Here is a 24,109-nt window from a genome sequence, read left to right on the forward strand (position 1 = left end):
CAACGTTTCGCGGCACACTAGTGTGCCGCGGAACACCGGTTGGGAAACACTGGTTTAGCCCCCTTGCTGATAATTTCCTGGCAGCAGTACAGTACAGTGGTACCTTGGTTCTCAAATGTAATCCGTTCCGGAAGGCCGTTCCAAAACCAAAGCGTTCCAAAACCAAGGTGCGCTTTCCCATAGAAAGTAATGCAAAACGGATTAATCGGTTCCAGACTTTTAAAAACAACCCCTAAAAACAGCAATTTACCATTAACTTCACTATCTAACGAGACCATTGATAGTGATATTGAAAGCAATAATCAACGTGCTGCAGTATAAAATAAATAAGACAGTATTGTTGATGATAAAAATTAAAATTTTTATTACCTGCATTTATGATAGTCATTCTTTGGCTAGGGGGCTTTTATCCATTTCCACAGTGTCACAATCAGTAGCTGAACTGGGTTCCACACAGTCACAAGAACAAATTAACCGAAAAAGCCTCAAAAACAAAAATGCAAAATAAATATTAAAAATAAAAGGGCCAAACTTAATGCGTTCTGGAAGTCCGTTTGACTTCCGAAATGTTCGAAAACCAAGGTGCAGCTTCTGATTGGTGCAAGAGCCCCGGAAATAATATCCGACAACTGCATCAGACTTTCGGCTTCTGAAAAACATTTGAAAACCAGAACACTTACTTCCGGATTTTCAGCGTTTGAGAATGAAAGCATTTAAGTACCAAGGCGTTTGAGAACCAAGCTACCACTGTACTGAAGAAAAGTGGTGCTTTTATTAAACACCTGACCATTTTATCACGACATAAGCTTCTTGTGGACTAATGAAATCTGGCCAGCCCAGGGGTTCCCAGGCTGGTTTAGGGGCCACCAAGGAATCTGCGAGTTTCATTCAGGGTGGGGTGTCTGTAAAAAAATACAGTTTAAAATCAAACAGCAACCAGCTAGCACATAACTATTCTTGCTTGAATGTTTAGATACAAAATGTCATTTTACAGCTTTGTTAAGCACACACTCCATCTCTTCACTTCCTATTTGTATAGCAAGTGTTGGCTGAATGTCCAGGTGCAGGAAAAGCTCTTAAGCAAAAAGTACAGAAAGTGAGTAAAGAACATCCTTCACCAAAAGCCAATGTGAGAACAGAGATTATGTGTGACTCTACACACATACACACACACACACACACACACACACACACACACACACATATTCTCCTGCGTTGGAGTGTAATAGAGACTTTCCAAGCTGGTCATCACAATTAAATTTATGGTCTGTACTGGTGATGCTGGTTTGGACCCAGACCTAGCCATGGTTAGAGTATAGATCCATTAAGTTAGTTTAAAAATAATAATTATTTTTTATCAGACAGCACAGTTATAACCATGTCCACTTAGAAATGAGTTCCAATGAATTCAATTGGACTTATGTGCAGGTAAGTGAGGTTAGGATTGCAACCTTAGTCTGGATCCAACCTCTTCTGGTGACCGTAATTGTAATGTTTTATTTTGAAATTTTTAAGATAGTATTTTAGTTTTCTGTTATGTTGCTTTGACTGTATACTCTCTGTTTGACTTTCTTCAGATTGTTTTATTTATGTTTTATTTATTTAATATGCTGTAAACCGCTTTGAGATTTTTCTTAAAAATATAAAGCAGTGTAGAAATTTGAAAAATAAATAAATTGTGAGCCCCTTCTCTGCCCTTTTGAGAATAAAAACAGCTTACAGCTCAATATATAAAAGCTATAACTTTTAGAGGGAAAGGCTATCTCTAATATTTTATTTTTCATTTCATATTACAGGGTTAAACTTGAACCAGAACAAATACATAACAGCAATTGCATGGGATGCACTTTTTACAAATTGAGACAAGAATACCACCACATTTAATCAAGAGTACTTTATATCAGTCACTCCTGTGAACTAGTTAAAGTTTTTATAGTTTTTGTGAATTTGATGCCAGGCTTCTGTTGAGTGATAATCAGACCACCACCACCAGGCTGAAACCAATGGGATTAAAAAGTAAATAAATGATTGATTCTACTCTTGTATGAATGCTAGTTTCTATGATTGACAGCAGAAAAGAAATAAACTATAGAAATGTAGGTTTTGTCTTTGGTCTTTTGCTTTTGTTGCTATATTTCATATGCTTTATTACTAGGCTCTGCAGGCTCTTAAGCATTTTATTTAAAAAAAAAAATTATTAAAGCAGCCTGGTAAAACTGAAGTGAAACTGGTTCCACTTTCCCAAAGAGGCTCTGAGGATCTTAAAGAGTGGTCTTCTTTGTGGTATGGCAAACCTCTTTCTAAACTGAGGAGAATTTTACAAGCAATTTGTGTTGTCGGGGAGTTTCTTGTTCAGGGCGGCGGCTGTAGCTTAAACAGCAAAGGATGCCCAAGCCCATATAAACTGTGAACACATAAAAGTAGCTCATTGGATGGTCTTGATCATTAAATTTCTGCCCCATCCTTTGGCCTTCAAAAAGACATCTTGAAAAGCAACCTTATACAGCAGGAAGTAAAAGAAAAAAGGGGGAAGCATCGCTTTTATCCATAAAGTTCTGTGGTTGCCCAAGATTTACAAGCATGCAGAGTGTGATTGTGTAAACTGTGGTACATTCTGCCTCTATCCCCCCTTCAACCTTCCCAGTGATCCTGCCATTTCCTACTATGAAATCCCCCACCCCCTCTGAAGTATGAAAGGGGTCAGGTGACTCTAACCCTCCACACAACAGCTGCTTTCCCATTACCAACTGTTCAGACTTCCTAGCTTCTGCTCAGGGTCTCCCTCCCCTGTGTGCTACCAATCTATGTTGCTTGATACATGCTGCAGACTTGCGGTCCCCAAGGAGTGATGGAGTGATGGAAATGAGGGAGAGCATGCAAGGCAGAACTGCACAGATTTACAGTGCTCACAGGGTTTCCATTAAAACCTTGACAACTTGTAATTGATGAGAGAGCCCTCCTGCTTTGCTAATAGCCCAGATCCTACTCCCATGATGCTGTCTTTGGAAGGAAAAAGGCTGGGCTAGACCATAGCAGTTAGCTCTGCTAGCAAAGTGTTAGAAATCTGGCCTGGCTTTCCAAGCCAATTGAGTGTTTGCGAACCACATTCTTTGATTGAGAAGAGGCTTTGCATTTCATCATGCAGACCCCTCCTTTTGGAACAAGAAATCTACAAGTCCATTGATGAAATAAAGCGCAGGTTGATACAGAGTTCTTGCAAAGCAGATCTCTCTCAACAGATTTGTCCTAGTCTAGTGAACCCAGCTTTTTAAGTTTTCCCCATAGTTCTCTGATTCATGCTCTGATATCCGTGGTATAAAACTAGAATTCTGCCAGTGTGCTGCAACACTGCGGAATAATTGAAAACTGTTTAAAGTAATTGGTCTCTGACAATCCAAATGCCATACAGTCACAGAGTACAGATACACAGTCTATTGGGTCCTTAGAGACCTATAAAAGAACAAGCTCTTGTTTATGAGGTGTTCCTTGTAACTTTCTATTAGAATTTTTATCTAATAATAAATTAGTATTGTGCTGATAAAGAACATAATTATTCAGAGGGCAAAAATAAATAGTGTACCTAATTAGCAATCTTATTATTTTCCCTTTCTCTCACACTTTTCCTAACACCCAGTTACAGCCTAACATACACAACTTGCGTACTAAATACAGAGTATTTGTGACAAATGAAAGTTAGCAGCTGAAAATTTATTGCCTGGTGGCTGAAACATTTACTGAAAACAGACATGTACTATAGCCTGGGGATAAATGTCAAAATCAAGCTTCATGTCTTATCATTTCTGTCATTTACTAGTATATCTGAAGAACCAACAAATACAGTACCCTCGTTAAATGTCCCCATTTCCCCCCTCTTTCCCTTCAAGTATATATGCAGCTAAATGTTTGAAAAGCAGTTCCTTTCCTTATAATTCTGAACATTTCCTAGCTTGGCAATCCTGGCAAATGCTAACATACAGTCATCGGTGAATTTGCCAGTGGACAGTCAAGTTGGGAAATGGCCAGAATTCTTTAAAAAACAACAACATTGCTTTTCTGGCATTTAGCTGTATATATTCTTAAAAACAAGGAACCAACTGATTTACAAATGGCTGTGTATTCCAAGCCAATGTCAATAGACATGTAAAAAATGTGGTAATAATTGATGGACAAGTAACTAAGAACAAAAGGAGGGCTAAATGGGGCACTTAGCCGTGAATAAACTTGCCTCTGGGTAGGTGTACCAGCCTGTTGTCTCAGTGCCCCAACCCCCAACTCTTTGAGTCACTCTAGAAGGATTCGCAGCGCCAAAGAATGCTCCAACTACCGCACAATTGCACTCATTTCACATGCTAGCAAGGTTATGCTTAAAATTCTACAAGGCAGGCTTAAGCAGTATGTGGACCGAGAACTCCCAGAAGTGCAAGCTGGATTTCGAAGGGGCAGAGGAACCAGAGACCAAATTGCAAACAGGCGCTGGATTATGGAGAAAGCTAGAGAGTTCCAGAAAGACATCTACTTCTGCTTCATTGACTATGCAAAAGCCTTTGACTGTGTCGACCACAGCAAACTATGGCAAGTTCTTAAAGAAATGGGAGTGCCTGATCACCTCATCTGTCTCCTGAGAAATCTCTATGTGGGACAAGAAGCTACAGTTAGAACTGGATATGGAACAACTGATTGGTTCAAAATTGGGAAAGGAGTACGGCAAGGCTGCATATTGTCTCCCTGCTTATTTAACCTATATGCAGAATTCATCATGCGAAAGGCTGGGCTGGATGAATCCCAAGCTGGAATTAAGATTGCCAGAAGAAATATCAACAACCTCAGATATGCAGATGACACAACCTTGATGGCAGAAAGAGAGGAGGAATTAAAGAACCTTTTAATGAGGGTGAAAGAGGAGAGCGCAAAATATGGTCTGAAGCTCAACATCAAAAAAACGAAGATCATGGCCACTGGTCCCATCACCTCCTGGCAAATAGAAGGGGAAGAAATGGAGGCAGTGAGAGATTTTACTTTCTTAGGCTCCATGATCACTGCAGATGGTGACAGCAGACACGAAATTAAGAGACGCCTGCTCCTTGGAAGAAAGGCGATGGCAAACCTAGACAGTATCTTAAAAAGCAGAGACATCACCTTGCCATCAAATGTCCGTATAGTTAAAGCCATGGTTTTCCCAGTAGTGATGTATGGAAGTGAGAGCTGGACCATAAAGAAGGCTGATCGCCAAAGAATTGATGCTTTTGAATTATGGTGCTGGAAGAGACTCTTGAGAGTCCCATGGACTGCAAGAAGATCAAACCTATCCATTCTTAAGGAAATCAGCCCCGAATGCTCACTGGAAGGACAGATCGTGAAGCTGAGGCTCCAATACTTTGGCCACCTCATGAGAAGAGAAGACTCCCTGGAAAAGACCCTGATGTTGGGAAAGATTGAGGGCACAAGGAGAAGGGGACGACAGAGGACAAGATGGTTGGACGGTGTTCTCGAAGCTACAAACATGAGTCTGACCAAACTGCGGGAGGCAGTGGAAGACAGAAGTGCCTGGCGTGCTCTGGTCCATGGGGTCACGAAGAGTTGGACACGACTAAACGACTAAACAACAACAACAGAAGGATTTGCGGTCAATGATATCAAAAGCTGCCGCGAGGTCAAGAAGTATGAGCAGGGCTACACTCCTTGCTCACTCTCTTTCCTGTCCTGACAAATATCATTGGCAAAGGCAATGAAGGCCACTTCAGTGCTATGAAATGGAGCCACATATTCAGTTTCCTCCAAGCATGCTAGACTGCCACTCCCGTCTCGAGTACCTTGACCCAAAAGAGGATAATTGTCACCGTGTGACACTTCCAGGTCCAGGAAGGGCCTCCTAAGGAGGGGAAGCACCACCACATCCTTCAAGGTGGGTGGTACGTCCATCTCCTTCAATGAATCATTGCTTACTCCCTGGATGTACGAAATCAATCCTATCTGACTAGTTATAAGAAGCCAAGATGGCCAAGGGTCAAGGTGACAGTGTCAGGTGTGCGTGCAGGAGCCAGGCCCTGTGACCAATAGGACTCTGCAGGACTGGGGCCTTCCTAAGTTTGTTCTGAAGAGGCAAGGCGCAGCCACACAGGTGAGGTTGATTAGTAACTCACAGCACCTGATGGCAAAAGCCGAGAAGGGATATAAGGTCAGCACTTTCCCTTTGGCTCTTTGCCACAGCAACATATTCCTTGCCTTGCTGCGTTTGACTCCTTGACTCCTTGCTTCTTGATCCTCAGACCCTTGACTTTGTGACTCCTTGCTTCTTGATCCTCAGACCCCTGACTTTGTGACTCCTTGCTTCTTGATCCTCAGACCCTCGACTTCTTGACTCCCAGCTCTTGGCTTTCTGACTCCTGGCTTCTGGACTCCTGGTCCTGGTCCTACCCCTCCATCTTGCCCCCGGTCCCGACGTCCCCAGTCGGGACTTCGATCACCCATGAACCAGACTGTGACAGACAGGTGGTCAGCCACAATTCTTCAAGCAGCTTGTCTATATCCTCAGGTCACTATAATTGAAACTGATTCAGTTCAGATGGAACAGACAGTGCCTGGATGAAGTGCCTGGATGACTTCACTGCACTGGCTCTGGCTGTGGCACCCAACCCTGTCCAAATCTGAGTTATATTGGCCCTAAATTACATTGCAAAGCTGTTACATCAGGCTCCTGAGCGTGTCAGAGCAACATTGTCTTGGCCAGATGACAAAAGCCCATTCACTTGGAAAAGCTCTGCCAGCCAGCTACTTGGAGATGCAATGGTGGCAGAGATATGGTAGGCATGGTAGTGTGACTTCACATGTGTTCGGTCACATACAGACCAAGATTTATGCCATCTGCACTCTAGCCACCAAGCCTCCTGTTTCATCACACACAAGTGACTAGAGGTAAGGTAAAAGGCAAGGAACCCCATGGCTGTTAAGTCCTGTTAAGGTGGCTATGGGGTTGCAGCGCTCATCTCACTTTAACGGAACACTGTACCTATTTCCCGCCGCAGTGGTACCTATTTATCTACCGGTGTGCTTTTGAACTGCTAGGTTGGCAGAAGCTGGGACAGAGCAATGGGAGCTCAACCCGTCGCGGGGATTCGAACCACTGACCTTCTGATCAGCAAACCCAAAAGGCTCAGTGGTTTAGACCACAGTGCCACCCGCGTCCCACCGACTAGAGGATGTGCTCCACAGCAACAGTGAGTGCACTCAGGAGCGATTGTGTAGATGGTTCTATGCATTTTACCATTCCAAATTAACAAGACCCTGACAGGAGCACCAGCAATGTTAACTCCCCAGAACATTCAAGAATCCATTAGATTCCATAAGCCTCCAAGGGCAGAGGAACACAATTGGTCCCTGCAGCTTGAAGCAGTCCAAACCTCACCAGGGAATGTTCCATCTGTGAAAAATGAGCCCCCTCCCCCAATCAACAGAATATTAGCAATCCACCCTGTGGGAAAGACCAGTTCAAGGGCATATCCATATGTGTTGGGACAGTGATGTACTAAGAGAGCCCCATGGTTGTTACAGAGGCCGTGAAGTCTCAAGCTGGCTATATAGGCACACATCTCACATTTGGGGGTCATAGAACACCGAAGGCTTGTGCTAAATCATTTAATATTAATTAAGTTTATTATGTGTACATGTCACTTCTCATACCCAGAGGCATCCCATACAATTTACAATAATAAAACACAAAATAATATATACATGTTCTTTTTTAAAAAATTGTAAAATACTATAAAATGTGTTCACTCTAAAGAAAAAACATAGACCTCTAAACCTGTACAATATATCCACTCTCTCTGCATAAACAGGTATCTTTGAGAAAGAAGCTTAGGCTGCAATCCTAAACATACTTCCAAAGGAATAAGTCCTATTGAACTCCCAACCAGAAACACATGGAGCTGAATAGTCAATAAGATCAAAAATTTTAAAAAGACAGTACCATTTCAATTTATTTTTAATTATCAGTTTTTATTCATCCTGCTACATCATGTTTTCCACCAGATCAGGATGGGGGAAATTATACATAAAGGGAAAAGACTGTATTCTAAATGCATGGTGCATGTTCCTTATCTGCCAGATTTTGCCTGTCATTTCAAGAGATATGGGGATGCCAACCAATCAAGCCAGAACTTTGTGGGTCTTAAGAAGCTCTGCTTTTCAGATGATGAAAAACTGCCAATGGTATTTTCACATTATTAAAGAAAAGAAAAACACTGTCACCATGCCAAAAGGCTTTGCAACGAATTCAAATAACCATAGCAAAACTGGATTTGCTGATATGAACTAAAAGCTATTTGCAATACAAGCAGCAGCAAAACTCACTCCATGACTTGTACAGTCAGAATGCGGAACCGGTCCTATTAGCTGGCCAGGCGCTGGTTACATCAAAACTTCCTGCATCAGAAAAGCTACTCTGCAAAACCTCCAGCATGACTGCTGCCAACAAGACAGTAATGACAGTTCCACATCACACCCCCTAGAGTTGAGCCAATGAAACAACAGCCGACTAACTATAAAAAGGAAGGCAATCCTTCCCCACACTACACATTGCCTGCGTCTGGAGAAGAACGGCGGTGGTGTTTCACCATGGGACTTTTACTCAGCCGGATTCAGAGTGCTTTGCAGAGCTTCTATGGGACGGAGGCTCGTATTCTCCTGCTGGGCCTGGATGCAGCTGGCAAAACCACCCTCCTCTATAAGCTGAAGCTGAACGAAACCGTCACGACCATTCCCACCATCGGCTTCAACGTGGAAACGATTCAGCCCATCAACAACGTCTCTTTCACCATGTGGGATGTGGGTGGTCAAGACCGGATCAGAGTCCTGTGGAGGCATTACCATCCCAACTCAGATGGGCTGGTCTTCGTGGTGGACAGTGCAGATTCCACTCGCTTTGAGGAGGCCAAGTCCGAGTTGGAAGCCCTGCTGGAGACCAAGGACTTGCAAGACGTGCCCGTAGTGCTGCTGGCCAACAAGCAAGACTTGCCTGGAGCGTGGCCCCCACTAGAAGTGGCCGAAAAAATGGGGCTGAGGAAACTGCGAGGGCACCGGTGGCATGTGCAGGGCTGTTGTGCTGTGAACGGAGATGGAATCCCCGAGGCCATGTGGAAGCTGTCCGAGATGGTCAAGGTGTATCGCAGAGCCCAGGGTAAATAGTCAATTGGGGAGGCATATAAAGACCCCCATGTTGCATGGAGGACACAAGACATCCTGCTAATCAGTTGCTTCTTCTGGCTCAGATGCCTTTGAGATGCTTTCATCTGCACAAGGTCTATATGGGACTCTGTCCGGCTAATCCACTGCTGCCATGGGATTTGGGAGAAGGTGCACATGCCTTAGTGTGCTTCTTGAACACTGAACATGGTACACTATTGGACTATTCACAGGACTTTTGTGATCCATTGTCTGGACCGATACAAAGGCATTCTCTTAATTCAGAATGTTTCTTATGGGCCAACCTTTCTGCTTTTCCTTTTGTTCAACACATCATTAACCAAAACGAAATTTCCTGGACTTTAAAACTTGAATAATCAGCCGCACCACTATAATCTCTGGATCCTAGGTTATCTGAGTGCTGCTGTAATATAATGTTGATCATATTCCATTCTACTTCGCACTTGTGTACTGGAAAAGCCCTTCTTTTCCCTCTTATTTTGTACCATAGCTCAACTGATTTCTCTCTTCTTTAATGTCGTAGGATTGTATTTTGCCACTTCTGTTTTTCAAAATGTTTTGTTGCTGTTATGTCAAACCATTTTAATTTAATTGAAAAGAAATCTCTGTTTTCTATAAACAAAATGAATAATAAATTTTAAAAAGATAAAATAAAATCTCTTGGCTTTTTCTTTATCTCCAGAGTGTGGCTTATAACTTGGTCTTTAAAATACGTTAGGGCTGCCAGCGGTTCAAGAAATGGGGTTCACAGACAGCGTATTGGAAACCGGATTTGAGGTCTTTATGGTGAAAGCTGCTAATTCATGGGTTGTATCCGATGCTAGTTGGATTATGACTCAAGCTTAGTTATGACTATTAACTTCCATGGGTCTCCTCAGAGGAGGGCTAGAATTGGATACAACCCGTAATCTCCATTTCGCTCTCAGAGGCCCCTAGTGTGAATATAGGAATGCTACCTGCTCAACACATTTAGCTCCTTCAGTGTTTGTGTAAATCTCCTTCTACTTGATACCCTCGCATGGTTTTGTTGTAATAATCTGGGCTGGCACAGAATGAGGTGGCGGCTCCCATTCCCTTTCATATTGTGCTTACAGTGATGAGACTTGATCTTTATTCTCACTGTAGTACATTGAGCTGTGCTCCATGGGGCGGTGGAACTCCCCCCCCCCCCATTGCTGTTTCTATGGCTTTAAGCTTCTGAGGAGCTATGTATTTGAAAATCAGTATACAGTTGTACCTCGGGTTACATACGCTTCAGGTTACAGACGCTTCAGGTTACAGACTCCACTAACCCAGAAATAATACCTCAGGTTAACAACTTTGCTTCAGGATGAGAACAGAAATTGCGCAGCGGCGGCAAGGCGGCAGCGGGAGGCCCCATTAGCTAAAGTGGTACCTCAGGTTAAGAATAGTTTCAGGTTAAGAACGGACCTCCAGAATGAATTGAGTTCTTAACCCGAGGACCACTGTATGCTTCTTTTTTTAAGGAGCAGATGCAGGGCATTTTGGGGGAAGGAGTTGCAGTTAAGAGGACAGAGCTGTGCTTGGAGGGGCACTGGGAGACGTTGCCTCATTTGTACTATTTAAATAAGATTGAAGAGCCAGAGTGGTCATGGGCATACCTGTATATGGGACTGGAGGGAGGGAGGGAGGGAAGGCACCCTCTTGTCCTTCTCCACAGGTAGCAAAACATCTTGGGACAGCTTCTTGCAGAACAGATTGTACCTAAATCACACACTGGTATGAGTCTCAATACCAATTACCGGGAATCAATGGGGGTGGGAGAGGAAGAGTGTTGTTGTGCTCAGGTTGTTGTTGTTATTGTTCTTTAAATTTGTACACCACCCTATACCCGCTAGTCTCAGGGTGGTTCACAGATTTCGCTTGTGGTCATCACATGGTCATCTGGTTGGCCACTATGATAAGGTAAAGCTAAAGGTAAAGGACCCCTGGATGGTTAAGTCCAATCAAAGGCGACTGTGGGGTTACTGCGCTCATCTCACTTTCAGGCCGAGGGAGCCGGCGTTTGTCCACAGACAACTTTCCAGGTCATGTGGACAATATGAGAAAACAGCTTTTGGTGCAATGAAAGACCGTGATGGAATCCAGAGCGCATAGAAATGCTGTTTACCTTCCCTCTGCAGTAGTACTTATTTATCTACTTGCACTGGCGTGCTTTTGAACTGCTAGGTTGGCAGAAGCTGGTACAGAGCAACGGGAGCTCACCATGTTGTAGGGATTCGAACTGCCTACCTTCCGATCGGCAAGCCCAAGAGGGTCAGTGGTTTAGACCATAGAGCCATCCAATATGAGAACAGAATGTGGGACTAGATGGGCCTCTGGTCAGATCCAGTAGGGGTGTTCTTGTGTTCAATTGTGTTCAATCTTGTGATGAAAAACATCTGTCGCCTTGCCAAAAGGCTCTGCAACAAATTCAAATAACCCCATAGCAAAACTGGATTTGCTGATATGAACTAAAAGCTATTTGCAACACAAGCAGCAGCAAAACTCACTCCATGACTTGTACAGCCAGAACGCTGAACCGGTCCTATTAGCTGGCCAGGCGCTGGTTACATCAAAACTTCTTGCATCAGAAAAGCTGCTCTGCAAAACTTCCAGCATGACTGCTGCCAACAACACAGTAATGACAGTTCCACATCACACCCCCTAGAGTTGAGCCAATGAAACAACAGCCGACTATAAAAAGGAAGGCGATTCTTCCTCATGTGTCACATTCCCTGCGTCTGGAGAAGAACGGCGGTGGTGTTTCACCATGGGACTCTTACTCAGCCGGATTCAGAGTGCTTTGCAGAGCTTCTATGGGACGGAGGCTCGTATTCTCCTGCTGGGCCTGGATGCAGCTGGCAAAACCACCCTCCTCTATAAGCTGAAGCTGAACGACACAGTCACGACCATTCCCACCATCAGCTTCAATGTGGAAAAGATACAGCATATCAACAACGTCTCTTTCATCATTTGGGAGGTGGCTGGTCAAGGCCTGATTAGAGGACTGTGGAGGCATCACCATCCCAACACAGATGGGCTGGTTTTCATGGTGGACAGTGCAGATTGCACTCGCTTTGAGGAGGCCAAGTCTGAGTTGGAAGTCGTGCTGGAGGCCAAGGACTTGCAAGACGTGCCCGTACTGCTGCTGGCCAACAAGCAAGACTTGCCTGGAGCGTGGCCCCCACTAGAAGTGGCCGAAAAAATGGGGCTGAGGAAACTGCGAGGGCACCAGTGGCATGTGCAGGGCTGTTGTGCCGTGAACGGAGATGGAATCCCCGAGGCCATGTGGAAGCTGTCTGAGATGGTCAAGGTGCATCGCAAAGCCCAGGGTAAATAGTCACAACCCCAGAATAGTCCGCGACTGGACTTAATGGTCAGGGGTCCCTTTACCTTTTTACAAAGACCCCCATGTTGCATGGAGGACACAAGTCATGCTGCTAATCAGTTGCTTCTTCTGGCTCAGATGCTCTGGAGATGCCTTCATCTGTGCAAGGTCTATATGGGACTCTGTACTGCTTATCCACTGCTGCCATGGGATTTTGGAGAATGTGCACATGCCTTAGTGTGCTTCTTGGACACTGAACATGGTATACTATTAGACTATTCACAGGACTTGTCCGATCCATTGTCTGGACCGATACAAAGGCATTCTCTTAATTCAGAATGTTTCTTATGGGCCAACATTGCCGCTTTTCCTTTTGTTCAACACATCATTAACCAAAACGAAAATTCCTGGATTTTAAAAGTTGAATAATCAGCCGCATCACTATAATCTCTGGATCCTAGGTTATTTGAGTGCTTCTGTAATGTAAAGTTGATCATTTTTCATTCTACTTCCGCACTTGGGTCCTGGAAAAGCCCTTCTTTCCCCCCTTCTTTTATACCTATAGCCTATCTGATTTATCTCTTCTTTAATGACTTGGGATTTTATTTTGCCACTTCTGTTTTTAAAAAAATGTTTTATTACTGTTATGTCAAACCATTTTAATTAAATTGAAAAGAAATCTATGTTTTCTAAAAAATAATAATGAATAATTATTTTTAAAAAGACATATTAAAATAATCTGGGCTGGGCTTTCGTATTGTCCTTACACGGAAGAGACTTGATCTTTATTCTCATTGTAGTACATTGACCTGTGCTCCATGGGGCAGTGGCGCTCTTTTCCTTCGTCACTGCTGTGTATATTGCTTTAAGCTGCCGAGCTGCTGCATATTTGAAAATCAATATACACTGCTTCTTTTCTTAAGGGGCAGATGCAGGGCATTTTGGGGGAAGGAGTGGCAGCGAGGTGTTAAGAGGACAGAGCTGTGCTTGGAGGGGCACTGGGAGACGTTGCCTCCTTTGTACTATTTAAATAAGATTGAAGAGCCAGAGTGGTCATGGGCATACCTGTATATGGGACTGGCGGGCGGGGGGGGGGAGGGAGGGAGGGCACCCCCTTGTCCTTCTCCACAGGCAGCAAAACATCTTGGGACAGCTTCTTGCAGAAAAGATTGTACCTAAATCACACACTGGTATGAGTCGCAATACCAATTACTGGGAATCACTGGGGTTGGGAGAGGGAGAGTGTTGTTGCGCTCAGGTTGTTGTTGTTATCCTTCTTTAAATTTGTACACCGCCCTATACCCGCATGTCTCAGGGTAGTTCACAGATTTTGTTTGTGGTCATCATAGAATGTGGGATGGATGGACCTTTGGTCTGATCCCATTGGGCTCTTCTTGTGATTAATTGTTTGTGTTTTCTGTCTGTCTGTCTGTCTGTCTGTCTGTCTGTCTGTCTCTCTCCCCCCCCCCCCATGACATATTCTAATCACTGGAATCAAAGGGAAAGAGCGCAGAATGAAGTTCCCAGTTGGCTGCTTTGAAATATAAGATGAGAAAAACTGAAGTCCACTTATTTAATATTACACTGCAGGAGGCCAACCAATACAACTTTACATTTTCAGCATTGGAAGAAGTGTTAACATACCATGCTTTTAAAAAGCAATCATCAAAAGTAGTTGAAAGCAGAACGCTATTAAAACACAAAATGGATTTCCCCCAACAACATTAGAGGTCTATCAGTAATCAATACATAGTAGGCAATTAACCATGTTACAGCTTTTGGTCTTGCATAGGAGAACACATCTACATCAAAATTACAAAGATTCTTTTGAACAAGTATTCTACATACGTAATCAGCAGGAATATAAGTTGAAGGTGGCTTGTTTAAAAAATCAGAGAATCCAAGTTTTGCATCGAGCCTTGCAAATTCCCAAATAGCAATGAAATTGTGAAGATTCTCTTCTATTAAAAGGTGGGTTTTTGTTTTGTTTTTAATGTTGTCACTTTGATTCCTGAGTTACCATTTAGAGGCGGTAGATAAATAAGAGGATTAAAAAAGAAATTCTTAGAACAGAACCGTTTCAAGGCATTCCATGGGCTAAAGAGACAGGAGGCTTTCGAAGCAGCCTGGAAAGTAGCACTGCCTCACAGTCTGGCAAAACAACCCAAAGACAAGTGAATGTGGAAGAGACAAAGTAGCCTACATATCACATATTCTGAATTAGGAGAGTTTCATCTCCTAATGTTTACCTGATGGCTGTTCTGGTGCCCACGGGTTCTTTATACCCGCTATAAGGACACGCACAGACTCCAGTCAGATTTGTTGGGTGGGCTCAGAGGTAGGTGTGGCACCAGAGTCTTTGAGACTGCCCTCCTATTTACTTGGAAGTAAGGCTCACTGAAATCAGTGGGCCTCATTTCTGAGTAAATGTTTTTGACAGCAGTCGTGCCGCAAAATGTGAATGATTTAGGGTAAGTCCTAAACATAAAACATCACACAAAGCTTGCCACCACAGAATCCACTAGGCCTCTTCGGCCTACTTCTATCCCAATATTTTTCCCCCTCATGCCACCACTGTTTTGAACAGAGTTTACCGCGGATGACCTGTGTAAGATGCACTGTTCTTAAACTGCTCCCATTCATTTCAGTGGGGCTGCACAGAGAACAGCTTTCTGGCGAGTTCTGCCTATAGCGTAATGGTCAGCAATGGGAGAACAACCCCCCCACTCTATCCAGCATGGTGAGTCCGATTCCGTTCACGGATGCCAAGCTACCACTCTTTTCCCAGTTGCCTGCCTGGAAGCAAAAGATGCCTGGAGAAAGTAATCCTGTGGCTACTAAACTTGCTGGCACGGTCACTTTGGGGAATGGCGTGGGGAGTTATGAAATTATGGCCCACCAGCCAACCCTCTTTCATTTCTCAAAATGCTTCCACTCCTTGGAAAGCTAGCTGTTGACCAGAGCAACAGTATCTGTAAAGTGGCTTTTTGATGGTGCGAGACATTTTGACTTAATTTTCACTCGTGCATCATGCTCCTGTTCAATCACAAAGGCATTCTGGACACTAGTATTTTAGTTGAAACCAAGTTTGAGCTCTCTGCTTTCCCCCCCTAAACGACACCATTCAGAAGCAATTTACCCAAGATGCAATACTGGCAAGCACATAAACTTTCTTCTCTTTTTATCTTTGTCCAAAACAGCTTGAAAGCAGGTAAGGATGCTACTACACTTCTGGGGTGTTTCACAATTATCTACTTCCTTTATCGAGAACAGGACACAAAGCAAGCAAAGGTGGAATTTCTATAGTTTAGACAGCTAGACAAACTATTGTTAACAAAACAAATCTCTTCTGCTGTAGGGGTTTCTGTCAGTTGCAAACGTATAGGAAGAAAATCACCATTCATTTTAATAAAATGCTCATCCCTTTGAAATAACTTGTAACGAGCTTTAATCTGTTGAAAGATGTACTTAGTCAAGAAATATGTGTCCTTTTCCATAGCGGAAGCATAGTGCATTTAGCATTTAACAGGTGTGCATAACAGACGGAAGGAAATGAACAATGCTGTAGTCCCAGCAATAGGTTTTCCCCTGACATGGCGAGTCTAACAGCAGCACAGAAATCCTTCCATGCCAGTCTCTGTCATAACATTAAAAGGGGGGGGGGGAGTGGGGTAAGATAAAGAGGCACTATCCCTTTGTAGCTTATGCAAGTAGACCAAAATTTAGTCTAAGCCATGGCAGTAGACGTGGTCATCATACACTTGCTTATTGGAGTTGTCAAAGCTCTCATCGCAGTACGGACACTCCAGAAGGTGGCTCCGTACATGATCTGAATACTGCTGCTCCCCGATGTCATTAGGGAAGACTTCGTCACACATGGGACATTTTCTCACGGAGACCTAAATGGAGGCGAGAATGAGAACGTGGAAGCATAATAATAATAATAATAATAATAATAATAATAATAATAATTTTTATTTATACCCCGCCCTCCCCAGCCAAGGCTGGGCTCAGGGTGGCTAACAAGCAATAATAAAAACAAGTTGAATGACTACAACTTAAAAACAAGATTAAAATACAACATTAAAATATTGAAACATTAAAATATTAAAATGCAGCCTCATCACAGGAGGAAAAAGAAAAAAGAAAGAGGGGGAGGGAATCAAATTGGCTCCAAGCCAAAGGCCAGGCGGAACAACTCTGTCCTACAGGCCCTGCGGAAAGATATCAGATCCCGCAGGGCCCTGGTCTCATGAGGCAGAGCGTTCCACCAGGCCGGAGCCAGTGTTGAAAAGGCCCTGGCTCTGGTTGAAGCTAATCTAACTTCCTTAGGGCCCGGGACCACTAGGGTGTTGCCATTTATGGACCTTGAGGCTCTCCGTGGGGCATACCGGGAGAGGTGGATTATCTGCTGCAAAAATGCAACTGAGCACAGGTACCTGACGCTGGCTAGGGCAGGGCAACGAGGGCAAGGGCGACAGAACTTAAGGGCCTGGAAGCACCACCTCATTTGCTGCCCATCCTTCTTGTGGGTATTTCCTGCCAAAACAGCTTAACAGTGGACAGATATATATAACCTGGTAGGGTAGGTTGCAGGGGAAGTGAAAAAGTGTTAAGAATGAGCACCCATCTGCAATTGCTCTATTAGGGTTGTAAAGTCTCGGGCTCTTACTGAAGTTTAGCCTCCCTCCTTAGGATCACCTAAAAAAGGGAGTTAAAAGTGCGAGGAAGCGAAGCCAGTCCATTTCCCTGCAGATGACCCATCCCCAGCTTTCTCTGCCCTTCTCAAGCTTCCCAACACTTTCTTCCAGGCTGTATATCTCTATTATTATAAAGAAAGGGCAACACAGAGGTGGACGGGCGTTGGATATAATTTTGAAAATGGACAGGAGGGAAAAGTTATAGCTCTAAACTGTAGATCAAACAGAACTAGCAGCCTAAGAGCTTTTAAAGCAACCCCATGTCTGATTCCATGCTGTATGGAATCCTCACTAAATTCTGAACCTTGGCTTAAGGCACCCTAAATACCATGCTAAAGGACAGTGATGTGGTGTTTACTGTGTTATGTATGCATAACAGCAATCATCACATGTTCTTCCCCTTGTTTAATCCCTGCCTCCAATTCCTTCCCCCTCCTCTGTTGTCTCCCATTGTGTAATTTATAGACTTTATGCTCCTGGGGGCAGGGACTTGTCCTCTTAAGATTCCTTGAACAAACGTCATGTATATGGATGGTGGCACAGTAAGCAAAAATTCCGGGGAACGAATGAAACAGAACAGAAAAGGCTCAATCTTCCAGTGCTCCCACATTCACATCAAGTCCCCCCCCCCCAGAATATCATGAAACACACAGACAAACTTACCAACTCTGTCTCAGGAATTGCTGGGTTTACTGCAAAACAGATGACAGATCTTAGCCATAACAAGAAAATGCAATGCTCTTACATAAACTGATCTATCTAAAAGTTTGGCACTTTTATTTTGCTATTTATTTTATGTTTTTGAGGCTTTTTTATTAATTTGTTTTTGTGACTGTGTGGAACCCAGTTCAGCTACTGATTGATTGACTGCAGAAATGGATAGTCATCCAAACAATGACTATTATCAGTGCAGGTAAGAATATTTTTATTTTTTTAAATTTTTATCATCTACAATACTGTCTTATTTATTTTATAGTACAGTACATTGATTATTGCTTTCATTTTATGGATCAATGGTCTCGTTAGATAGTAAAACTCATGTTAAATTGCTGTTTTAGGTGTTGTTTTTAAAAGTCTGGAACAGATTAATCCATTTTGCATTACTTTCTATGAGAAAGCGTGCCTTGGTTTTGGAACGCTTTGGTTTTGGAACAGACTTCTGGAACGGATTAAGTTTGGGAACCAAGGTACCACTGCATAGGGAAGGGTTCTGCTCGATCACGGAGGTTCATACTTTGCAAACAGAAGGTTCCATGCTCAATCCCCAGTTGACTCTGGGAAAAGGCTCCTGTCTGAGACCCTGGAGAGCTGTTGCCAGTCAGTGAAAGCAGTACTGGACCAATGGTGTGACTCTGTATAAGGCAGCTTCCTATAAAGCTATTACAATCTGCTGCACAAAGTATCCAGCACTGCAATACATGACTGCATGTGTAGGTCACACAACAAATGCACAGAAGATGGCAGTGTATATCTCCTTGCAAATTTCATTTGGATGACAAATCTGTTGCACACAAGACCATCTGATGGAACAGAGGGCATTTCAGGCAAAGGGACTGTGCAGGACTCTGTGCCCATTCCCATTTCAACATATTCCAACTATTCCAGTATACTACTGTTTTCCTGCACCAAAGTTCACTGTGTGCTGTCCACATTGTTCCTTCCTACGCAGGCAAAAAAGCAGTATGGCAGTCTGATAAATATTAAACATGGTTATTAAGTGTCTAGAACAGACCCTAATCACTGTGTAAAGAAGAAGCAGGCACAGTCCCTGCCCTCAGGAAAATAAGGGAAAGAAAAGGGTATTTGCAACAGGGGACAAGGTGCCAAGCCCAGGGGAGGTCAAAATCAAAATGCATTCAATAGAAAGGTATGTTTGTAGTTAACCAAAAACTTCTAACCCATGAAACAAGAGAGTTAGAAGTGCCTTATGCTTCAAATTTAAAGAAGCACACTGGGAGATCAGTTAGGGATTTCCCACATAATAACACACAGTTTTGCCCTGAGAGATGTTTGGAACAAGTACAGTGACAGATGGAAAAAGCCACATTTTAGAGGAAAACGACACAGAAGTGAAAACTGTGGAGTTGAGGGAAGAGTTGCCTCTGATGAGCAAAAGTTAAAAAGCAAGCAAAGAAAGAAAGAAAGAAAGAAAGAAAGAAAGAAAGAAAGAAAGAAAGAAAGGCATTGTACTAGACTGAAGGACAGACTAATAGGTTGAATTCAGAGAGATGGGTGGAGACAGAGAAATGTGTGCATGAATATCAAGCTTTCCCAAACTTGGGTCTTCTGTTGTTTTTGGACTACAACTCCCATTATCCCTAGCTAGCAGGACCAGTGGTCAGGGATGATGGGAATTGTAGTCCGAAAACAGCTGGAGGCCCAAGTTTGGGAAACCCTATTGCAGATCATAACAGCACTAGAAGAGCCCTGCTGGATCAGGCCAATGGCCCTTTCGGTCCAGCATCCTGCGCTCAAAGAGCTAACAAGATGCCTGTGGGAAACTCTCAAGTGGAGGAGGGCTCTCTCCTCCTGTGGTTCCCAGCTAGTGGTATTCAGAAGTATACAGCCTCTGGCAGTGGAGCAGAGCAGTTTGATGATATTTGAGATCAAGGAGAAAACAGCAGAAAAGCAGTTAGCAAATATAGTAAGAACTGATGGGGGGGGGGGGAGGAGAGGATTGGAAGCACCAGCAGGGTGCAATGATAAAACTAGAGGGCAAGAAGACCAAAACAGATTAAACATACGCATCTGAATGCAATGAAAAGAAGAAGCTCCCTTGTACCAAGTCAGATCATGGGTCCATTGAGGTTAGTATTGTTTATACTGACCTCCAGAGTTTTCAGACTGGAGTCTCTCACTGACCTACCAGGGATACCAGGGATTGAATCTGGGGCTTTCTGCATGCTAACATCAAGACGTAAATGCATGCTCCTTTGCCTCCAGTTGGACTCTTCTAAGTGGATTCTCTAATGCACTCACCCGTATAGGGATTCCCATACACCAGGACTGAGTTTTCTGGTGACTGGGTTAGGACCCCAGGTGGATGATCCAGAATTTCAGGAAGGTGCACCATCAGTTCCTCATTCTCCCGCCTTAATCTCTGCAAAGAAACAAATGGTAGAATGAGAACCCAGGATCACCTGGAGTTACGGTTTGCAAGCAGCTTGAAGCAGTTCCTCAAGTCTGAAATGGCTAACAGTCAGATCCAGACTGTTAGCCATGGCTAACAGTCATATCCAGATGTTTCTGAGCTACAACTCCCATCAGTCCCAGCCTGCATGGCCAATATCAGGACTGATAGGATTTGCAGTCCATCAGCATCTGAACATCCACAGGTTTTCTTCACGCTTGCACTAAACAAAACCTGTTTCTTTCCTATTCCCCCTGCTTTTGTGTTATAATGCCAAACAATTTGTACCAATTCAGGGGAAGGGGACTGGCAACAATACTTTTGACTGGACAATGCCATTTTTGGTGTTTCAGAAGAAGTGGGAGGCAGGAACCAACCATTAATCCAGTGGTAGGGGTTCAGAGATAAAGGAATACAGAGCCTAATAATAAAATAATCATAATAACAGCCCCCCCCCCCATTGAACAGACCATAGATTATTAATGGCCAAAGGCCTGGGTAAAGAGGAATGTTTTGCATGGCACCAAAAGACATATAAGGATGGTGCCAGGTGAGCCTTTCTGGGGAGAGCATTCCACAGACAGGGAGCCACCACGGAAAAGGACTGTTCTTGTGTTGCTACCCTCCAAACCTCTTGGGGAGAGGGGACATAAGAGAAGGGCCTCAGACGACAAGTGTGGTGTCTGGGTCCGTTTGTATGAAGAGAGGCAGCCCTTAAGGTATGGAGGTCCCGAGCTGTGTAAAGCTTTACAGGTCAACACTAGCACTTTGAACTGGGTGCGGAAACTAATTGGCAGCCAGTGCAGTTAGGTATTTGCTTTCCCAGTGGCCTAGTACAAGGATTGCCAATTCTAGATAAGAACCACCTTGCTGGTTCAGACTTGAAGGTTCATTTGTTCCAGTAGCCTGTTTCAGACAGCAACCAACCAGATGCATCTAGGGTGCACATAAGCAGGGCATGAAGGCAATAGCCCTCCTGGCTGTTAACCCGATGCTGTGGGACTACCGCTCCTTCCCATTGAGAGTCCAGCAACAGCTGGCTATCCCTGACTTAAAAGAAAGCACATTTCTTTTCAGAGTGCTGGAGCATTTATGCATTCCTTCTCCAACCCCCGTTTAACTAAACTTGTACCTTGTTCTCCTTTTCCATTTCATTCATTTCCTTCTGCAGGGTCTGATGTGAAAGAACTTCCTCTTCCAGTTTCTTCTCCAAATTTTGCTGGGGGGGGGGTGTAAAAAAAAAATATTTGTATTTGGACAATGTCGCCAATCATTGTCACACCACACCTCCCTGGAGGAGCTCAGGTTTCCCCACCCACCCCCCAACTACCCCCCATTTTATTGTTAAAACCACCCTATGAGCTAGGTTAGGCTAAGAGAGGGTGACTGGCCCAAGCTCACCCATCAGTTTCATAGCTGATGGGAAATTTAAACCTGGTTCTAATCAGTCTAAGTCCAAAACTCTAACCACTATACCGAGGTTGGAAACCCTTTTTCATAGCTCAAGGGCCACATCACCTTCTGGGGAACCTTCCAAGGGCCACATGCCAGGGGTAGGCACAGCCAGAGGCAAAAGTTGCCAGACTGACACATACAATGTACAGTAGACCAGTGTTTCCCAACCTTGGGCCTCCAGCTGTTTTTGAACTACAATTTCCATCATCCCTGACCACTGGTCTTGCTAGCTAGGGATGATGGGAGTTGTAGTCCAAAAACAGCTGGAGGCCCAAGGTTGGAAAACACTGCAGTAGACTAATTTGCACACACAGTCACAACCGGCCCTCACTCTGTCCTCCATCCAGGCAAACCAAAGGCATCTTCAACAGTTCAAGGACACATTCCAGTCAGGCAAAAACACTCAAGGAGGGATGGTGGGGTGTGTGTGTCTTGGGAAGGGGATGTGACCTGGAAAAAGTGTCCCCGAGGGCCAGATAAAGGCCTGGAAAGCTGTATTTGGCCCCCAGATCTCAGTTTCTCCACCTCTGGAAAACACTGAAAAATAAGTCTCACGGAAGAGTAGCAGCCTGCATGAAGAATGTCCAAATTAATATTGCAATCCTCTACTCATTTTCCACACTGAATTCAACAAGACTTGCTTTGGGGTAGACTTGCACAGCATTGCGCTGTATGCGATCTCTGTTTAAGTCTAAATCCATTGGCAGGAGGCCCGGCAGCACAGAAGCTACCTGCTGGTTTTAAAGTCTGAACTTCAGAGAGCAAACCACTTCCTGCATGCTCTAAATAGTCCACCTCAAAGTGAGCTGCTTCCTGCTCAAGAAGTCTGAAACTCTCTCAAGACCTTTAATCATTTGCTTTGGCGGATAAAGCTGTGCAGATCCCCTATGTCTGTGTTCTTTCTTTTACCGTCTCCTAAACCACTGTGACAACGAAGAGGGGGGAGGGAACCTTACCTGTCTAAGCAAGGTGGCATTTAATTGATAATTCTCCTCCTTCAGCTGCTCCAGGTGCCTTGCTTTGTCTTGAACTGCCCCTTGCAGGTCTTCCACTTTGTTCTGTTGACTCTGCACTTGGGACTGAGATGAAAGTAAAGGCACACATGACTCCCCAAATGCAGTTGGTGACAGGAATGCTGGACTATCAGGCTTAAACTTAGCCCCATCAAGTTTTGTTAAGATTTCTAGCTTTATATTGTAGGTGAGTTAGGTCTGCTTGTGGCTGTCAGCATCTCCAGCAGTCATCTGTCATGTGCGTGTGTGTGTTTGCCCCTGGGCTTAAGGCATATTGCTGTCCAGTAGCTCATGAGGAGTATTTTCTGTTGAATTAACCTCAGTCTAATGTCGTGGGAGGCTACTGTAATATTATGTACAGCTTTTCCCCATTGTGTAGGTGTTAGGTGTGCTTCTAATTCTTTGCCCCACTTTTATCTTATAGGGTTCTAGATCTAACTGCTTAGTGTATGACATTCTAATGCTCACAGGCGCTCCTTGAATTTTCCTGAGAATAAGGAACTTGCCATTTGAAAGTTTGTCCGCTGCGCTCAGGGCCAACTCCCATCAACCCAAGCCAGCATGGCCAATGGTTAAGCATGATGCAAGCTGTAGCCCAACAACATCTGGAGGGGCAGAGGTAACCCTACCCTCAAATCCAGGCTTCCTCAACTTCAGCCCTCCAGATGTTTTTGGCCTACAACTCCCATGATCCCTAGCTAGCAGGACCAGTGGTCAGGGATGATGGGAATTGTAGTCTCAAAACATCTGGAGGGCCAAGGTTGAGGAAGCCTGCTCTAATCTGAACAAAAACATGTCCTCAGTGTATGAATGAGATGAATTATAAATACTTGAGTGTATCTGGCCATCTGCTTTTAAAGAACCATTTCATTTCCTGTTTTCCTAAGGACAAATGGGTTTTTAAGAAACCTTCTCAACTACCTATGTTCCCTTCCTGCACTCTCCAGCAGCTCATAAATGCCAAGGGAACATGCAGGAGTTTCCCACCTGAAGTTGATCCACACAATTCAGGGTGTTTCTTAGCTTCTTTTCCAGCTGCTCCTTTTCAGCCAACACCTTTTTGTTCTCTTCTTTGGTTCTGTTTGGGGACAGATGTAGTGGATGAATTCTTGCAGTTGCATGCCCAGGTCCCCTGCCTCCCTGCCACAAGATACATCACCTTGGTGCCTGCTATATGCCAACCCACACCTGCGCTCTCAGAATCACCAAAAGGCTCAGTTTGCCCCCCTGCAGGTTCAAAGCCTTCAAGACCCTGCAGAGGAGTCAGTGTCCCTGCTTT

At 44.1% G+C, this 24,109-nt stretch overlaps 3 protein-coding genes across 4 annotated transcripts in view; 2 read left to right on the forward strand and 1 right to left on the reverse strand.

Annotated features, from left to right (window-relative positions):
- Window positions 1-8,588: 8,588 nt before the first annotated feature.
- Window positions 8,589-9,871, forward strand: LOC114581986 (uncharacterized). Its single transcript, XM_028702730.2, has one exon. The coding sequence runs from the start codon at window positions 8,614-8,616 to the stop codon at window positions 9,181-9,183; it is 570 nt and encodes a 189-aa protein (XP_028558563.2). The 5' UTR covers window positions 8,589-8,613; the 3' UTR covers window positions 9,184-9,871.
- Window positions 9,872-11,910: 2,039 nt separating this feature from the next.
- Window positions 11,911-13,280, forward strand: LOC114583668 (ADP-ribosylation factor 6-like). The gene has a single exon (XM_028704988.2). The coding sequence runs from the start codon at window positions 11,975-11,977 to the stop codon at window positions 12,542-12,544; it is 570 nt and encodes a 189-aa protein (XP_028560821.2). The 5' UTR covers window positions 11,911-11,974; the 3' UTR covers window positions 12,545-13,280.
- An 811-nt stretch (window positions 13,281-14,091) lies between these two features.
- Window positions 14,092-24,109, reverse strand: part of CALCOCO2 (calcium binding and coiled-coil domain 2) — a 31,699-nt gene continuing 21,681 nt past the window's right edge. For both annotated transcript variants that reach the window (XM_028701815.2, XM_077917354.1), the window contains exons 8-13: window positions 23,818-23,908; window positions 22,774-22,896; window positions 21,495-21,581; window positions 20,212-20,332; window positions 17,896-17,924; window positions 14,092-16,431 (exon numbers count right to left, since the gene is read on the reverse strand). In XM_028701815.2, the coding sequence (XP_028557648.2) occupies window positions 16,255-16,431; window positions 17,896-17,924; window positions 20,212-20,332; window positions 21,495-21,581; window positions 22,774-22,896; window positions 23,818-23,908 (628 nt within the window). In that variant the 3' untranslated portion in view covers window positions 14,092-16,254. The remainder of the gene's footprint in view (window positions 16,432-17,895; window positions 17,925-20,211; window positions 20,333-21,494; window positions 21,582-22,773; window positions 22,897-23,817; window positions 23,909-24,109) is intronic.

The sequence above is a fragment of the Podarcis muralis genome, chromosome 13 (genome assembly GCF_964188315.1).
Source record: "Podarcis muralis chromosome 13, rPodMur119.hap1.1, whole genome shotgun sequence".
NCBI classification, from domain to species: Eukaryota; Metazoa; Chordata; class Lepidosauria; order Squamata; family Lacertidae; genus Podarcis; species Podarcis muralis.